This window comes from Onychomys torridus, chromosome 2 (assembly GCF_903995425.1).
Source record: "Onychomys torridus chromosome 2, mOncTor1.1, whole genome shotgun sequence".
NCBI lineage: Eukaryota > Metazoa > Chordata > Mammalia > Rodentia > Cricetidae > Onychomys > Onychomys torridus.
In genome coordinates this window covers 61,840,428-61,855,506 of record NC_050444.1, presented here as the reverse complement: position 1 = coordinate 61,855,506, position 15,079 = coordinate 61,840,428, and the positions used below count along the sequence as shown (strand labels likewise).

Sequence of the window (15,079 nt, the reverse complement as noted above, 5' to 3'; positions counted from 1 at the left end):
ATTTTAAGAAATACATTAGGGTTGGGGATTTAGCTCAGGGGTAGAGCGCTTGCCTGGGAAGCACAAGGCCCTGGGTTTGATCCTCAGCTTAAAGAAAGAAAGAAAGAAAGAAAGAAAGAAAGAAAGAAAGAAAGACATCATAGTCATTACAAAATCCCCCATTGTTCCCCATTATACCTTCCCACCCCCTGCATAACCTTATTCCAGACATAGAGTTCAGCATTTTTACAGGCTTAACTAAATATCAAGGCAGACACATCCTGCTCTCACAGCCCTTACGTCAGCTGGCAGCTACTTGTGGTTGCTAAGCTAAAAAGTAATAGACATGGGCACAATGCTTTAAGGACAACAATATTCAAACCCAAACAGTTATTTCATGTCAATAAGATATGCTCTTATATAGTTCCCTTTCCTCAATCTCTCAATAAAAGGAGGCTTTGATAAAGCACTCTTTTCCTACCCCATATCCTATTCCATATTCTTCCAGATAAGCTCCTGTGTATGGTAAAGATGGATCTTTCCATCCCATATTTTGCATTGCATTTTTCTCATTGGATCCTACCAGATCCTACCACTGATTCTACATGCTTGGTGTCCGGGAAACTTGCTCTCAACAGTTGGCACTATGTGTATTCCTGAGGGTTTTCCCCTAGTCTGTATATGCATGCCTCACTTTCCTTTCCAGAACTGTGAGACAGGGTTAATGTTCCAAGTGTTGTTTTCTCATATGTACCGAACTGCCCCTGTTGAGTCAGAAAACTTTCCAGGATTAGGAGTTGTACTTAGTAATAAGAAATTTGAGAAGCATTAGCTCCCTGCTGATTCTGTAGGGAAACTATTGTAGAAAGAGCAGAACTTCCAGGGGAAATTGCAGCTGTTATACCTGTGACTGACAAAGTAAAACTAAAAACCACCCAGAGACTCAACGCTATGGGCGAGAGAAATACAATGAGAAAAAGGCGCCTGCAAGCTGCACCAGTTTTGCAAATTCCTATGCTGTCCCGTGGTCTACTGGTCCTTGCCAAGCGAGAGTCTGGTTCCATGGGTGGCTTGCCCCAGGAAACCCGTTGGACAGATAGCCATATGCTGATCCGAAACTAAGCTGCATGGCTCTGGACACCGAACCAAGCTAGGAAGGACCATATGAAGGCATTTGACAATTCAAATATATGTTTCCTTTATTACTAAAATTAAATGCATGTAGTAATTTCTTGATTTGAGGACCATCATCCTGACTTTCTGTGGAAACCATTTTACCCTCACACTTATTAATAGTCTGCGTGCGTGAGTTGGAGGTGGTGGGTCTGCGACTTTGGCCTTCTGGAATGACTGCTCAGATGCAGCATCCCCAGTCAGGAACCCAGTTCAGCACTTGATTGCTGGGAGCCACTGTGACCCCGCCACCATCACTGAGAGCCCGCCTCAATAAGAACCTTGAGAAGATTGGTATGTCCCTTGGGTGATGTTATCAAGCTGAATGGAGAGGAAGGAAAAGAAGCACAATTTTCCAAGATGAAATAGTAGACTCCAGAAAAGTGGTACTCTGCAATTCAGGATGAGAGTACAGTGGGGAACCCAGCAGAATTCTGGTTTTGGTAAAACTAGTTAGTGTGAGCCCTAGAGGAAGAATATTGCCTGGAAATAGACATCCGTCATCACCTTACAGCTAGGGAAGCAACTGGAATTCAAAAGGGAATCAATCCTATGAATCATCCACCTCTAAGTGACAAGAATATAGAACGATATTTTCCAGCACTAAAAAGGAATGCAAGCCTTCTGAGATCAAATGAAGTACAAAGGAAATAAGGACAACTCCAGCAATTCGGGAGCTGTGTGCAATCCATCTGCTGGTCAGAATCTTCCTTGCACAGATGTCCCATCCCAGTCTCAGAACCTGAACCGGAAACAAGGCAGGACCCTGGCAGTTAGGCTCTGGGGACTTATTCTTACTTGAGAATTAACTATGCAGATCTCATTATAACAGAGTTGAAGTTTGTAGATAAGAAAAGTTTTACATGAAGGGCCCAAAGATTAGTAATACCTTAAATAATGGCTCAGTGCTTCAAGGCACAGATTTAAAAAAAAAAAAAAAAAAAAAACCAAACCAAACCAAAACAAAACAAAAAACTTTAAGAGAATTTCAAGTGTAAACAAAACATTTAAAAGGGAGGAGGAATACAGGGAGCCCAAATGACCCATCACACACTGATTGCAAACTCACTGACTGTATTTCCTCCACCCCATTCCCTGTACTGAAGCCTCACGAAGCTCCAGACTTTGGCAAGGCTATTTTACAGGCAACAAGACAGCTGTCCACAAGAGGGCGCAGTCCTCGTTGAGCAGCCCACAGCTACAGAGACAATCCGATTCTGCACGGATTCATTACTGAAGGGTTGTTGAGTGGCCTGCCAGTTCTCCCTGTGTTCTAGAGTACTTGTTTGAAGACAGTGTCCCCTGTAAGCTCTTTTTACTGTAAGAGGCAATCTGTACAGAAAAACTAGGGAAAAGGTCTGAGTTTTTAAAAATCAGATTTCAAAGTAATGAGTAGATTCCTAAGACCATCCAAAAGTCACAAATGAGGTTTTAAGAAAATATTTTGACTTCTTGCGTGTGATGTATTTTACATTTTAAAATTCCTCAGTTCATACTTACTGATGTTGAAATGTGTCTATCTTTGATCTGGGGAACCTGCCGGTTGCTTGCTAGTCTTAGAAACTTCTAAGTTGTGCTAGTGACGCGTGAGCTAGGGAGAGCCTTGTAGATAGATCATAGTCTTGTCTTCCAGAGAGCTGTTTCCAGACCGCCCCCCTCCCCCATGTAAACAAACTCGGGTCTTCTGAAAGAGCAGCATGTGTTCCTAACCGCTGAGTCATCTCTACAACTCACTAGCTTCTACTTCGGTCTCTAGACTAATCTTCCCTATAGAATATTGTTGTTTTCAAAACAGTTTTTTAATCAATTTTTAAAATTTATTCTTTGTATCTTTCACATCATGTCTCCAGATCCCACCTCCCCCCCCAAAAAAAAAATCCCCAAATTTCAAGATTAAAAAAAGGAAGAAGGGGCAATCTAGCTCTAGTGACACAGTGAGTCACACTGTAAACCCCTTTACCCATACCTTTTTACATGCAGGCATTCATCACAAAGAATCATTGGTCTGGTTTGGGGCCCCTGGTCTCTCTGCGCTCTGGGCCCTCACTGAGACTCTTCCTGGATATCCTGTTGCTGCCCTGTGTCATGGAGATCCTGCATCCCTGGGTTCACAGGACTAACATCCACCCCCCCCCCCCACCCCCGACACACACACATAACCCTGGTTCTGACCCACCCAGCTCTCCCCTGTCTTCACCACTACCACGCTGAGCTCTCCAGCATTGATTGCCCCAGCTAGTTCACGGTTTGCAGCTATAACCAAGGGGCAGGGCCAGTCCTCCAGCTTTCAAGTCCTCAGGGTCATTTTTCCCACACCTACACCTTCAGGGCCAGCTCTACTGTGTTGCCCAGGTGAGGTGTAGGGCCCACTCTCCCGAGTGCTGCAGCTGATGAGGAGCAGGGACAGCTCTCCTGCTCTTATGACCTCAGGGCCAGATCTTCCACCAAAAGCAGTTGTTTTTAAGTTGAGCATAATGGTGTATTCCAGCTCATGAGTAGTGGAGACAGAAGAATTAGGAGTTCAAGCCCAGTCTCCCTTCAATAGCAAGTTCAAAACCAGCCTACATTACACCAGACTCTTGTCTCCAACAACAAACAAAATTCGTTTTCATTTATATTAATTTAAAATTTTCAGGGAATACACACACACACACACACACACACACACACACAATCACTGCTCACCTCTCTTTTGGATAAAAGATAGCATACCATAAACACTTCTTTCTACTGAGTTTAGGTGTCTTCATTTATTTGCCTTAACAATAGACTGGGGTCACTCCACAGTTGTGACTAGAAAGCTTATCTATACAACGGCTGTAGCATTCCAGTGCTTTACAGTACCATACGCTTTCCCACTTATCCTCGGATGAGGAATCCAGGAGGTGGCCTCTAAGGTTTTGCTATTACAAATTGTGTCGTGATGAATATTCGTGCGTACCTCTGCAAATTTTGACTACCATACCTTTGGGATAGCTTCTAAGGGGGACGGCCGGATCAAAGAGTAAATGGGCCTGGGTAATCTCCCAAATAAAGTGTTCTTTATTTCTGCAGTACAGACGAGGGAAGAAACCGAGATAGCTGCTCAAGGTCCCTTGACCGGTTACAAAAGGGCTGGGATCTGAACTTGAATCAATTATCTGTAGGTCAAGAGAAGGATTCAAGGGGGCGGGGCCGAGGGTCAGTAAACTTCCGGCCCCTCCCCTCCAAGTTCTTTCTTCTTTGAACTCCAGCCCCAGGACCTCTCACACTTTCTATTCCCCCGTTCCTCCTCGCCCCCATTAGTTCATAACTAAGGGATCTTCCCGAGCTTGCTTTTAATCCGGGATCTTGAAAACCAGGGCCGGAGAGAGAGAGGGTTTTGCGCACGAGCAGATTCCGACTTCCGCGAAGGAGTCCGCGGCCCCCAGAGGCCGTGGGTTGGCGTGACGTCATCACACCGCGCCGCTCCCAGGTGTCTTCAAGGTCGCTTTGAGGAGCGGCCGCGCGCGTAAGTGACCGGCCCCGGGTTCGGACGCGCACCGTGTCTGTTTGGCAGGCTCGCCGGCGCCATGACGGGGTACACGCCGGATGAGAAGCTGCGGCTGCAGCAGCTGCGGGAGCTGAGGAGGCGATGGCTGAAGGACCAGGAGCTGAGCCCCCGGGAGCCTGTGCTGCCGCCGCGCAGGTTGTGGCCCCTGGAGGGATTCTGGAATAACTTCCTGCGGGACGGGGCCCCGTGGAAGAACGTGGTGAGTGATGAGCCACTCAGGTCCCAGTTCCCACGCCGGGTCGCAGCCCGGCCACCCCACACCCCGCTCCTCTCAGTCCCATCCAGGCCCGACCCTGTGCATGCCCCGGAGGGCCCCCAGGGACAGTCAGTCTGGGGTCTCAGGTTTAGCGGAGACTGGGCACCACGAGAGTCCTGGGCAGGGATCTGGAGCCCCGGAGCGGGTTGGTTTCGGGAGGATGATCCTGTTTGGCTGTCAGGTGTACTGAGAAGTCCGACCTTAGGTTTTTCAGCACATGTAGTTCTTTCAAGTGTAGATACTTTCCCTCAGAGTAACAGGCCAGACTTCACTGGAGTTCACAGGCTGCGAACACGCACGCCATTTGTAAGGTCGAGGTGATGGAGACCAGCTAACACTGCACTAAGCTGCGGGGGTGGGGTGGGATGCTAGCTGGTGCAGTACAGCCTCAGGGATCGCAACAGAAGACAGGGTTCTATTTGGTATGCTGTCACACCCTGAAGCTCCCGTTCTGTGCCTCAGTGTGTACTGTGAGCACGGTTTGTTTACTTTTAAGTTGTCTTTCCTCGACTTTGCCAAGCAGAAAAATCATCCCTCCTAAGGCTATTTTTTATTTTAAGGGTTCCGGATATTTTCTTGGAGTCTGTTTAGTCACATCCGTGATGAATAATGACCACTATGTGGGAATTGCTTTCAATTACTTCCAATGATGATTATAATAGTAATAGTAATAATAATAATAATAATAATAATAATAATAATAATAATAATGTGGGAATTGCTTTCAATTACTTCCAATAATAATAATAATAACAAGAAGAAGAAGAAGAAGAAGAAGAAGAAGAAGAAGAAGAAGAAGAAACAACAGTGGGCTCTTGGCTATCTTCGAACCTAGTATTCTGTTGAGGTTTTTGTGTGCATTACTTCATTTCTTTATTCCTAAATGATAAAAACAGTTCCTAATTCTCATTTTAAATGTAAGGAAAGAGAAACATAAAAAATTTTTTTTGAAGGATTTGCTCCTGGTCACATGAAGGAATTCATATTGAAATCCACATGTAATTACTGTGTCTTGCTGTGCCTCAAAGTGTAATGCAACAGGAATTAGTGTAAAAGGGTATACCGCATACTTAAGGTGGTAAAATTCAACTGTAATTCAAGCTGTCTCTCTCTTCTTGTGTATCTGACATTGCCTGTTGATTTTGGCAGTCACTGGTTGATAACTAAGTTGATAACTTAGCTAGTGATTTAAGGAAGTAATCATTTGTTGAATTTTGTCTTGCCTTTCAATGATTTTTTTTTTTCTACTATAATCGTCTGCTATAATACATAGATTCTAGGTTGTCTTTCTCCTTCAAGGATGTGTTTTAGTCAAATTAGATGCCATAGAAAAGTCCCATTTTTTTTTTTTTTTTTTTTTTGTATTTTGACTTCCCCTTTTAAAACGGTATATCAGAAGACCTCTCAGTGAGTTTAGAACACCCGTGTGTTAATATGAAGTCTTGCTTTTTTCTTGAACATGAATGCCGTATGTCTTACAGAATGCTATTTATCCTAAACCCTGTCTAGCAGTCTTGCAGAATGCTACTCATCCTAAGCCTTGTTTGCTCTGGCTCTGGCTGTCCTACAGGGATTCCCAGAGTTAGTGAAAATATTGGAGTAGGTAGGTTAGCCCATATCTGTCAGGAGATATGTTCCATTGAGAAGTTTGTAAAGTAACCATCACACTGTTCTCTGTTGGTGGTGGGGTTTTTTTGTTCTTATTTTGCTTTTTGTTCCACACACATTGAAAATGAGCTATCTCATGCTCCGTGTAGTGAGTGGCACGTGTTGGTAATACAGCAGCTGCAGAGGTTGAGTAAGGATTGCTGTATGTTCAAAGGCCAGGCTACACAGTGGGTCAGCCTAGTCTAAAGAGTGAGACCCTGTCTCAAAATACATTAATGAAGATAAAAATGAGGAGTGGGTGAAGATGCAGAGATGATTCAGCTCTCAAGACCACTTGGCTCTTGCCAAGGACCTAGTTTTGGTTCCCAGGACCCACTCTAGTTCCAGGGGATCCAGTGCCTTCAGATCTAATATCTGACTTCCAATGGCACCAGGCACACTCGTGGCACACATACATGCAAACAAAACACTAATACATGTAAAATCAATAAATAGAAACAATTTAAAAAGAGAGTATTTGTTTATATTTTGCATGTTGTGTTTCCCCCTGCAGGTCTTTAAGACATACCGGTCCAGTCTCTTCGCTGTTTCTCATGTGCTTATACCTCTCTGGTTTATTCACTATTACGTCAAATATCACGTAGCTGTAAGTATTTGTTAAATGTGTGCTTTTTAGAACTTATCCTTAATATTGTCCAATAAATTCCTGTGGCTGTGCTGTACTGAGGAAATAATATACCACTTTAAGCTCATTTTGAAGTTCTTTGAATTCTTTTGGGCAAAAGATTTAATTGAACTTAAATGGTCTTAGATACAACTAGTTTCAAAACTTGAAATTCAAAAGATTACTTGTATATACATCTAGTTTATAACTTGAATGCATAACTTGAAATAGTGTTTAATTGATCAGAGTGTCTACACCTAGAGTCCTGAGCAGGAGGCAGGGAGATGATTTCTGCTGCCTTTTTAGCACAGCTTAGGTGTGTCATATCATTCAAAAGAGGTCTCATCCTTTCATTCTTCCTGTTTGTAAAAGTCTGATTTCTCATAATTCTCTTTCTTTAGAATCTAGGGTGACCAAAAATATTAACTTTTTCATGGTAAGATCTTGCATGGGTTGTCCAGAGCCACTTGCCTTAGTTAAAGATAAGGGCTGGCACAGTATGGTTGGTTCATAACATTGGGCTCCGGGCAGTAGGAGAAGGACATACAGTTTCTGGGATGTCATGGAAGAAGGAACAGTGGTGACTTCCCTGTGTCGGCTGTTGGAACTCAAATAGTGTAAAGAGGGCATTCTTGTGTTCAGTGAGAGTTGTTAAGAGTCGGTTGAGCATGCCTATTTGGGGAACCTTAGTGACAGTAGCCTGGTGTAGGATATTGGAACATGAGAAGAAAGAGTAAGGAACCTGAAGTGGACTAAGACATCAAATGAGGTGAGGAGGCTAAACATGGGAGGGTGTGGTGGCGGCGACGATTTGTTATATGTGAGGAGCTTGGTCAAGTAAGTACAGTGGTGGGAAGGGGTTGTTTCCATGAAAGGGAGAACTCTCGGGGGAGTGGGATTAGAATTGGAAGTATTGGTATGAATTCAGTCATTACTATCTATTCATAGGCAGGTAGAGAAATAACCGTGAGTGTGAACGGGTGCTTGTATGCATGTTCACTAAGTCTGTCCACTGAGAAGGCCTGGGGACAGTGCTGTCCCTAAGTTATACTCCAGCAGGCAGCATCTCTGTGTCGTCAGCCCTAAGGCAGCTGAAGCTGCTGCTTGTCAGAGCAGCAAGAAGCAGCAGCCTCAGCTCTGTGATATTCCTGCCCAACGTTCATCATCTGAACGCAGTCACGAGGAGTCCTGAAACAAGTCCAACTGGAGGGAATGTCCAGTGGAGCAAGATTGTTGGCTTGTTACCTTCAAAAGTGTTAGTTAACCATGGAGGTTAAAGAATGTCAGAAGACACCTTGAAGGACGTGGGTTCTCCACTTCACCATGGGGTCTCCAGGGACGAACTCAGATTGTTTGGCTTAGCAGCAAGCCTTTGCTTTATGTGCCATCTCCTTGGCCCACATTATGACTTTTGAGCAACAAGAATGCAGTACCTAGTGTGTCCTTTTTATTGTTATAGAAAGAATAAATAAACATATCTGACATCCAGGAATATGTATTATGTTAGAGGGCAGATAACATTCTCGGAAGGGTGTGGAGGGAACAAGTTATGCCAGTTAGAAGGAAAGATGGAAAGTCAGTGATGAGCATGGCCAGAAGTCCTCCGGACTGAGGAGATGGCTCGCTATTGATCTAATAAGCTGAGACCAATTTAGGGGAAGTTTCAAAATCTAGGGAGATGAGGTGAGCCATATGTGTAACAAGCAGTGGGAACTCTTCATTGTGTGTGTATTGAAACTAAGCCTCGTATACTGCAAGCTAGCCTGGAACTCTGGATCTCCTCACTCTCTCCTGATGACATCCATGAGCTTCCACACCCAGGCGAATTCGCCACTGTTAAATGGGAGAATGACATGATGATTGTGAGGGAAATATAAACAAACAAAACAAAACAAACTGAACACAGCCCGAAGGAATCCAAGTTCTACACCAGGCAGATCAGCTGGAGGCTGCTGCAGTTTGGTACTCGTTAGAAGTTGGGGAAAAAGCAACTGATCTGAAATTATGTGCTCCCCTGTCCATAATGGTTCTGGGGGATCCATGTCATCATGGCTTGTCTGCTGTGTCAGCAGTAAGGTTAGTAGGGATAGTAGGGATTTGAACTGGGTTTCTTCCATCTCAGAAACCAGCTGAAAACCCTTCTGCAACAATAAACGTACTAACAGTTTATTAAGGGTCAGAATGGTTTACACTTCTGTACTGAGGGGCTTGAAAACCATGTTCACATGCAGCTCCAGGCCTGGGCCTTTGCATGTCACTGTCCGTCTTTCTTCATCGCTGTTTCAGCATGGCGACCTTCGGAGAAGAACACTGCCTTCTGGCGGGGAAGGTTTGAAACCTCCAAGAGTGGCTGCTGTACAGGAGTGGTCGAGTGTTGTCTGAGAGTTTAGTTAGTTTTCTATTTTAAAGTGTACTTTTATCTTATAATTACACTGCCATACCCCTGATAAAGCTTACCACCTTGAAACTAATTGAATTTGAACTCTTAAGACAATCCCACTTAACAATTGTCATCACTTTCTCTTAAGTGCTTTAAACCCATCTATAAATTTGATTTGGTCAATCTGAATTTTAGGTGTCTATATGGTATATTGGTGCCTCTAAGAAGCAATTTTTTTTCAGCTTCAAATCAGAAGTGTGTCTATTATACATTTTCATTTTAATCCTGAACCTAATCTGTTATACTTAGAATTCTAACAATGGATGCGGATCATCCCAACTTCTCCTTTTTAGTTACCTATTTCTATTAGTTCTTTGAGAGTTCTGTACAACTCCAATGGTTTTGATTATGCTCACCTCTTTCCCAGCTCTTTCCAGATCCACTTCCCTTTCCAACCCATCCTTACTTATATTTTTAAAGATTTATTTTCCATTTATGTGTGCTTGCACGTGTGCCTGTGGTGTGTGTCTGTGTGTGTCTGTATCTCTGTGTGCTGTGTACACATGAGTACAGATGCCCGTAGAAGCTGGAGGAGTCGATTTCTTTGGAACTGCAGTTATAGGCAACTGTGAGCCAAGCATTGTGGGTGCTGGGAACTGAACTCTGGTCCTCTGGATCAGCAGTATGTACTCTTAACATCTAAGCCATCTCTCCAGTCCCATCCCAACCTTTAAAACTTGGTATTTATTATTTTATACAGAGTGTAGTTTCCTTTATCATCTCTGTGGCCAAGTTGTCTTAGGATTGCAAAGACATTTCTCCTCTAGCAGAAGCATATTTAATAAGCTAAAGTATTGGGTTGAGAAAAAGACATTAATATGGTTACTTCTGAGGGATTCATGCTTTCTTAGCCACTGGTGGATATATTTCAACATTTCTTGTTTGGTGGGGTCTGGGACCACTATTCTTTCTCTTGGTTTGTTTATGGAAATTCTGCAGCTTCATTATAGTAACATTCGTTTCAGTAACTGAATTCTACATCTCTGAAGACATTTAGTATCTTCTTGACTTTGGCCACAGTTCTTTTTAGAATAAAAAATTTAAAATATGTATTGTTATTGTTTGGGTGGGAGTACAGCTGTCCCATAATATGCTTGGGAGGTCAAAGGACAATTTTGTGAGTTGGTTTTCTCCTTTTATCTTCATGTGGGTTCTAGAGATGGAACTGAGGTTGCCAGGCCTGGGTCCTTTACCCAGAGTCACCTCCCTGGCCCTGGCCACAGTTCCTATAATAAAGACATTTTATTTCCCTTGTATCATAGTCTAAGCTTCTCTCACGATCTTGGTCCCCTTGTCTTATATCATGCCAATGATCTTTTAAATATTTTGGTATGGTATCTTGTGCAGACATACATACATACATGCTTTATGAGTTTATTTGTTCTACATTTATCTATTAAGCACCTCTTATGCAAAGCACTGTAGATAGGGGTATAGCAGTATACTCAGCAGATTGTGCCCTGCCTCATGACATGCTTATTCTAGTCTTGGAGACTGGCAATCAGCACATGAATAAGAGGCATATATGATTATAGGAGGTGATCAGTTCTTTAGAAGAGAAATTAGCAGGGCAAAGGAATAGAGAATGGCAGAGCTGCTCTTTTAATTGGGCCTTTCTGCAGAAGTGATACTGAAAGGTACCTAACTGGAATGAGGTGAGGGACAAGCAGATACCCAAGAGGAGTGCACTTCAGGCAGAGGAATCAGTGAGCACAAAAGCCTGGGACACAACAGGTTTTATTGATTTGACTAATGCTAGGGAGCCATTGTGACTGGGGTACAGAGTTGTAGGGATGTAGCCGAGTCACTATATCTGGGGTAGATACTAGAATGAACAACCAGTTTTTTGAAGCACTTTGACCTTGAAGAATCCTTGTGGAAAACGGTGATTGTTTCCCTTTACCTGTGAAATTGTTTTGCTGAAGGCCAGGTATCACCTGTGACTTTGGCCACTAGACACCTCAGGTGTGTGTCTCGGATAATAATAATCTTGTGTTATTGCATATTGCAAACAATACATAATAAAGGACTGGAGTCATGGAGGCGTGTGATGCTGTCCTTCACTAAGCCATGCAAATTAAGATTAAGGGACCTTGGTATGAGGAATTACTTTGAGTAACAATCAATAAATACGCTTTTGTATGGTTCTTGGTGGTTCAGTCCATCAGAAGAGACTGGACCTTCCTGCTGCCACATAGGCCTCAAAATTGGAGTACTTTCATCTTGGAATGCCTTCCTTCTTCAACTGGCCCATGCTATGTGGTGCACCCCGACAGTACAGTAGGGAGAGAGTGGTAGAAAGTCAAATAGTTAGTGAGGGGTGAGGTCATGGAGGGTTTTAGAGATCACAGCAAGGACTCCATCTTTTTCTTTTAGGATTATGAGATTTTGAGCTAAAATGTGATCCCTGTTGAAAGGATCATGCTACCTGTGCTGTTGGGGGCATGAGTAGAAGCAGGGTAGCTAGTAGGTGCTGTTGGAGCAATTCTGGCAAAAACATCAACAGCGTGGGCAAGGAAGGTACTGTTACCTGGGGAGATCAGTTGGATGCAAGGTAGATTATCTGCTGAGGAGTTAGGGCTTCTGGCTTTTAGAGGGAATACAGGTGCCATTAGCCAGGATGGGGAACATGAGGAGCCGCAGTTGGAGGGGAAATGAAATTGTGGGTGTGGCTAACTTCCAGATGCTATTGACGTAAGTAGAGTTGTTGAATTAACAGTTATATGGGCCCAGAGTTCTAGGAGAATTTGGGATAAGATCTAACATATTTTCAGAAGAAAGTCTAACACTGATTTACACAGAATTATTTTTATTACAGAAAAAACCATATGCCATCGTTGACTCGAAGCCCAGAATATTCCCAGTAAGTCTCAAAACTCCAGTTTTTCTGCTTGTATATTATTCCCCTCCCATTCTACAAGTGATTGCCAAGCTCATTAGCATAAAATGATCCTTCTTACTGTCAGCTTAAGTGTATTGTGTATTATTGTAGGGAAAAGGAGGATAGTATGACGTAGCAACTGAATTTGAAAATGCGGAGTGGACACTATATTTCTCAGCCTGGTTTTTTGACCTTGACTGCCCTAGAGCAGAAGGAACCCTCAGTTTTTCATGGGTAAAAGGCTGTAGCGTAAGCCTGAAGAGATACTTTTTGTCAATTCAAATTTAAATTAAGCTGAGTGTGTTGGTGTCTACCTTTAATCCCAGTACTCCTCTGCTGTGGCAGGAGGGTCTCTGAGTTTGAAGCCAGCTCGGTCTACATAGTACCTTTTAGGACAGCCATGGCCATATAGTGAGTTCCTATCTCAAAAACAAAAATCTAATATTTTGGAATAAAATACTAAATCTTGTAATGATAAATATTTTTTATCTTGATTGTGATGATGGTCTTACAGGTATATCTACACTTCAAAATTATATTATACAGTTTAAATATACACTTTATTACGTGTATGTTGCTTTAATTTTTAAGTCTTCATATAAACTATATATTATATATAATCAATTGGTATTTTATTTGTTGTTTATGAGGCTGTTGTTTAGTATACTAAAACATGTTGTCTATCTCTGCTTACAAATAATGAGTGAACCACTATAACTGTAAATTCAAAAACTTCCATTAAGTAGCATACATTACTGTAGACGAATTTCTAAGCAGTCTTAAAGAACATGGAGCCAAATATAGGGGTGAAAGCCTTAGAGATCAGGGAAATAGTGAGAGCCACCAACCACCTTACCTCACCAGCTCTGTAGCTTCCAAAATGCCAGCTACTTCCTGTCTAACCTGCGCCTTTATTGCCTTGTTGTTCTGCCCTCTCATTGGCTCTTAGCCCAGCTACCTCACTTCCTTGTCACTGCTTGTCTGTACAGACCTCCAGGTCTCTATGGTTGGTACTGGGATTAAAGGCATGTGTCACCAAGCTTACCTCTGTTCCCAGTGTGACCTTGAGTACACAAAGACCCTGCCTGCCAAGTGATTGGATTAAAGTTGTATGCTACCACTGCCCGACTTTTGTGTTAAGAGCTTGCTATTTCCTCTGATCTCCAGGCAAACTTTATTTATTAACATACAAATAAAATATTACCACATTTCAGCACAAATAAAATATCACCACGTGTTACAATAGTCTGTTATCAGCTATAACAGGGAACTTATGGGGCAAGCCATCAAAAGTGTTTAACTGTTCATATTGGAATTCTGCTTTAGGAAATAACAGGAAACTTCTGTTATTTACTTACATGTAGTTAATGTGTCCAAAATTGGACATTAACTTGCTGGTTAGTTGGCTAATTAATATATATTTATTCTTTGCTTGCCTGGTTACTTATCTGTGTTTATTTTGCCATTTATGTACAAAGGATAAGATCAGGCTCTGTACAGAAGACCAAATCACTGGTTTTGTAGCACTCCGTTTATTTCTATATTTTCTTTTTTTGCTGCAGTGGTCCTTTCCTGTTTCCATGTTGTTGACCACTTCCAGAATCTTCCCTTTTGACAAGCTGCAGAACAGCCATCTGGTTTAGAATAGAGCAAGCCGGGACAGTGTTGCAAGTCTCTGGCTTACCAGAACATGTTTTCTCCTTCCTGATGTGATAGACTAGCATGGGTCAGGCTGTCCTCGCAGTCTGTCCTGTCTCAGTCCTTATTAAAATGAATGCCACAGTGTAATAGCTTTTCCATGTAGCATCTGAACACGGACTGGAGCAGAGTGACCACCTATCCAGACTTACTACTTTCCTGAAAACTGGAGGGGAGATTGAGCTAGTGGATGGAAGGAATAAAATATTAAATCTTGATCGAGTTGATTGTGGTGATGGTCTCACAGGTGTATCCATACTTCAAAATTAGACAGTCTAAATATGTACTTTATATGTCTATACCTCTTCAATTTTTAAGTCCTCCTGCAATAATTTGATTAATCTTTATATATAAAGATTTTCATATATGTTTATATATATATATATTAGTACAGATGGAAATATAGCATCCAAATTGAAATGTTTTAAGTAAATTGGAAATGGAAATTCTGTCTCTGCCTCTAGAATGCTGGGATTAAAGGTGTGTACCACCATGCCTGGCTTAATTTGAGTTAACAAAATGTTTATATGTTTATAGTCATTTATTATGCTAAACAAATGTTGAAATATTTTACAATACAATGTATATTTAATAAAAAATTTTAATTAAACATTTACTTGTCTTTCCTAGGGTGATATAATTCTGGAGACTGGAGAAGTAATTCCACCAATGAAAGACTTTCCTGATCAACATCATTAAAGAGCACTTAAAAATTGAAAGACTTGTGTAACATCTAAAGCCTCTTCCTATAGTGTTGTATTTACAGAATCTGTTCCCTGGAAAAGTAACCAATAAAGCTTTTTCTTGGAGTGTTGTTATATTTCTTTCAAAAAATCGTCCGATTTGAG

At 42.2% G+C, this 15,079-nt stretch overlaps 1 protein-coding gene across 1 annotated transcript; it reads left to right on the top strand.

The window, feature by feature from the left end:
- Positions 1-4,404: 4,404 nt before the first annotated feature.
- Ndufb6 (NADH:ubiquinone oxidoreductase subunit B6) lies at positions 4,405-15,045 on the top strand. The gene is made up of 4 exons (XM_036180133.1): positions 4,405-4,883; positions 7,102-7,194; positions 12,471-12,515; positions 14,862-15,045. The coding sequence occupies exons 1-4, from the start codon at positions 4,704-4,706 to the stop codon at positions 14,928-14,930; spliced, it is 387 nt and encodes a 128-aa protein (XP_036036026.1). The 5' UTR covers positions 4,405-4,703; the 3' UTR covers positions 14,931-15,045.
- Positions 15,046-15,079: the final 34 nt, after the last annotated feature.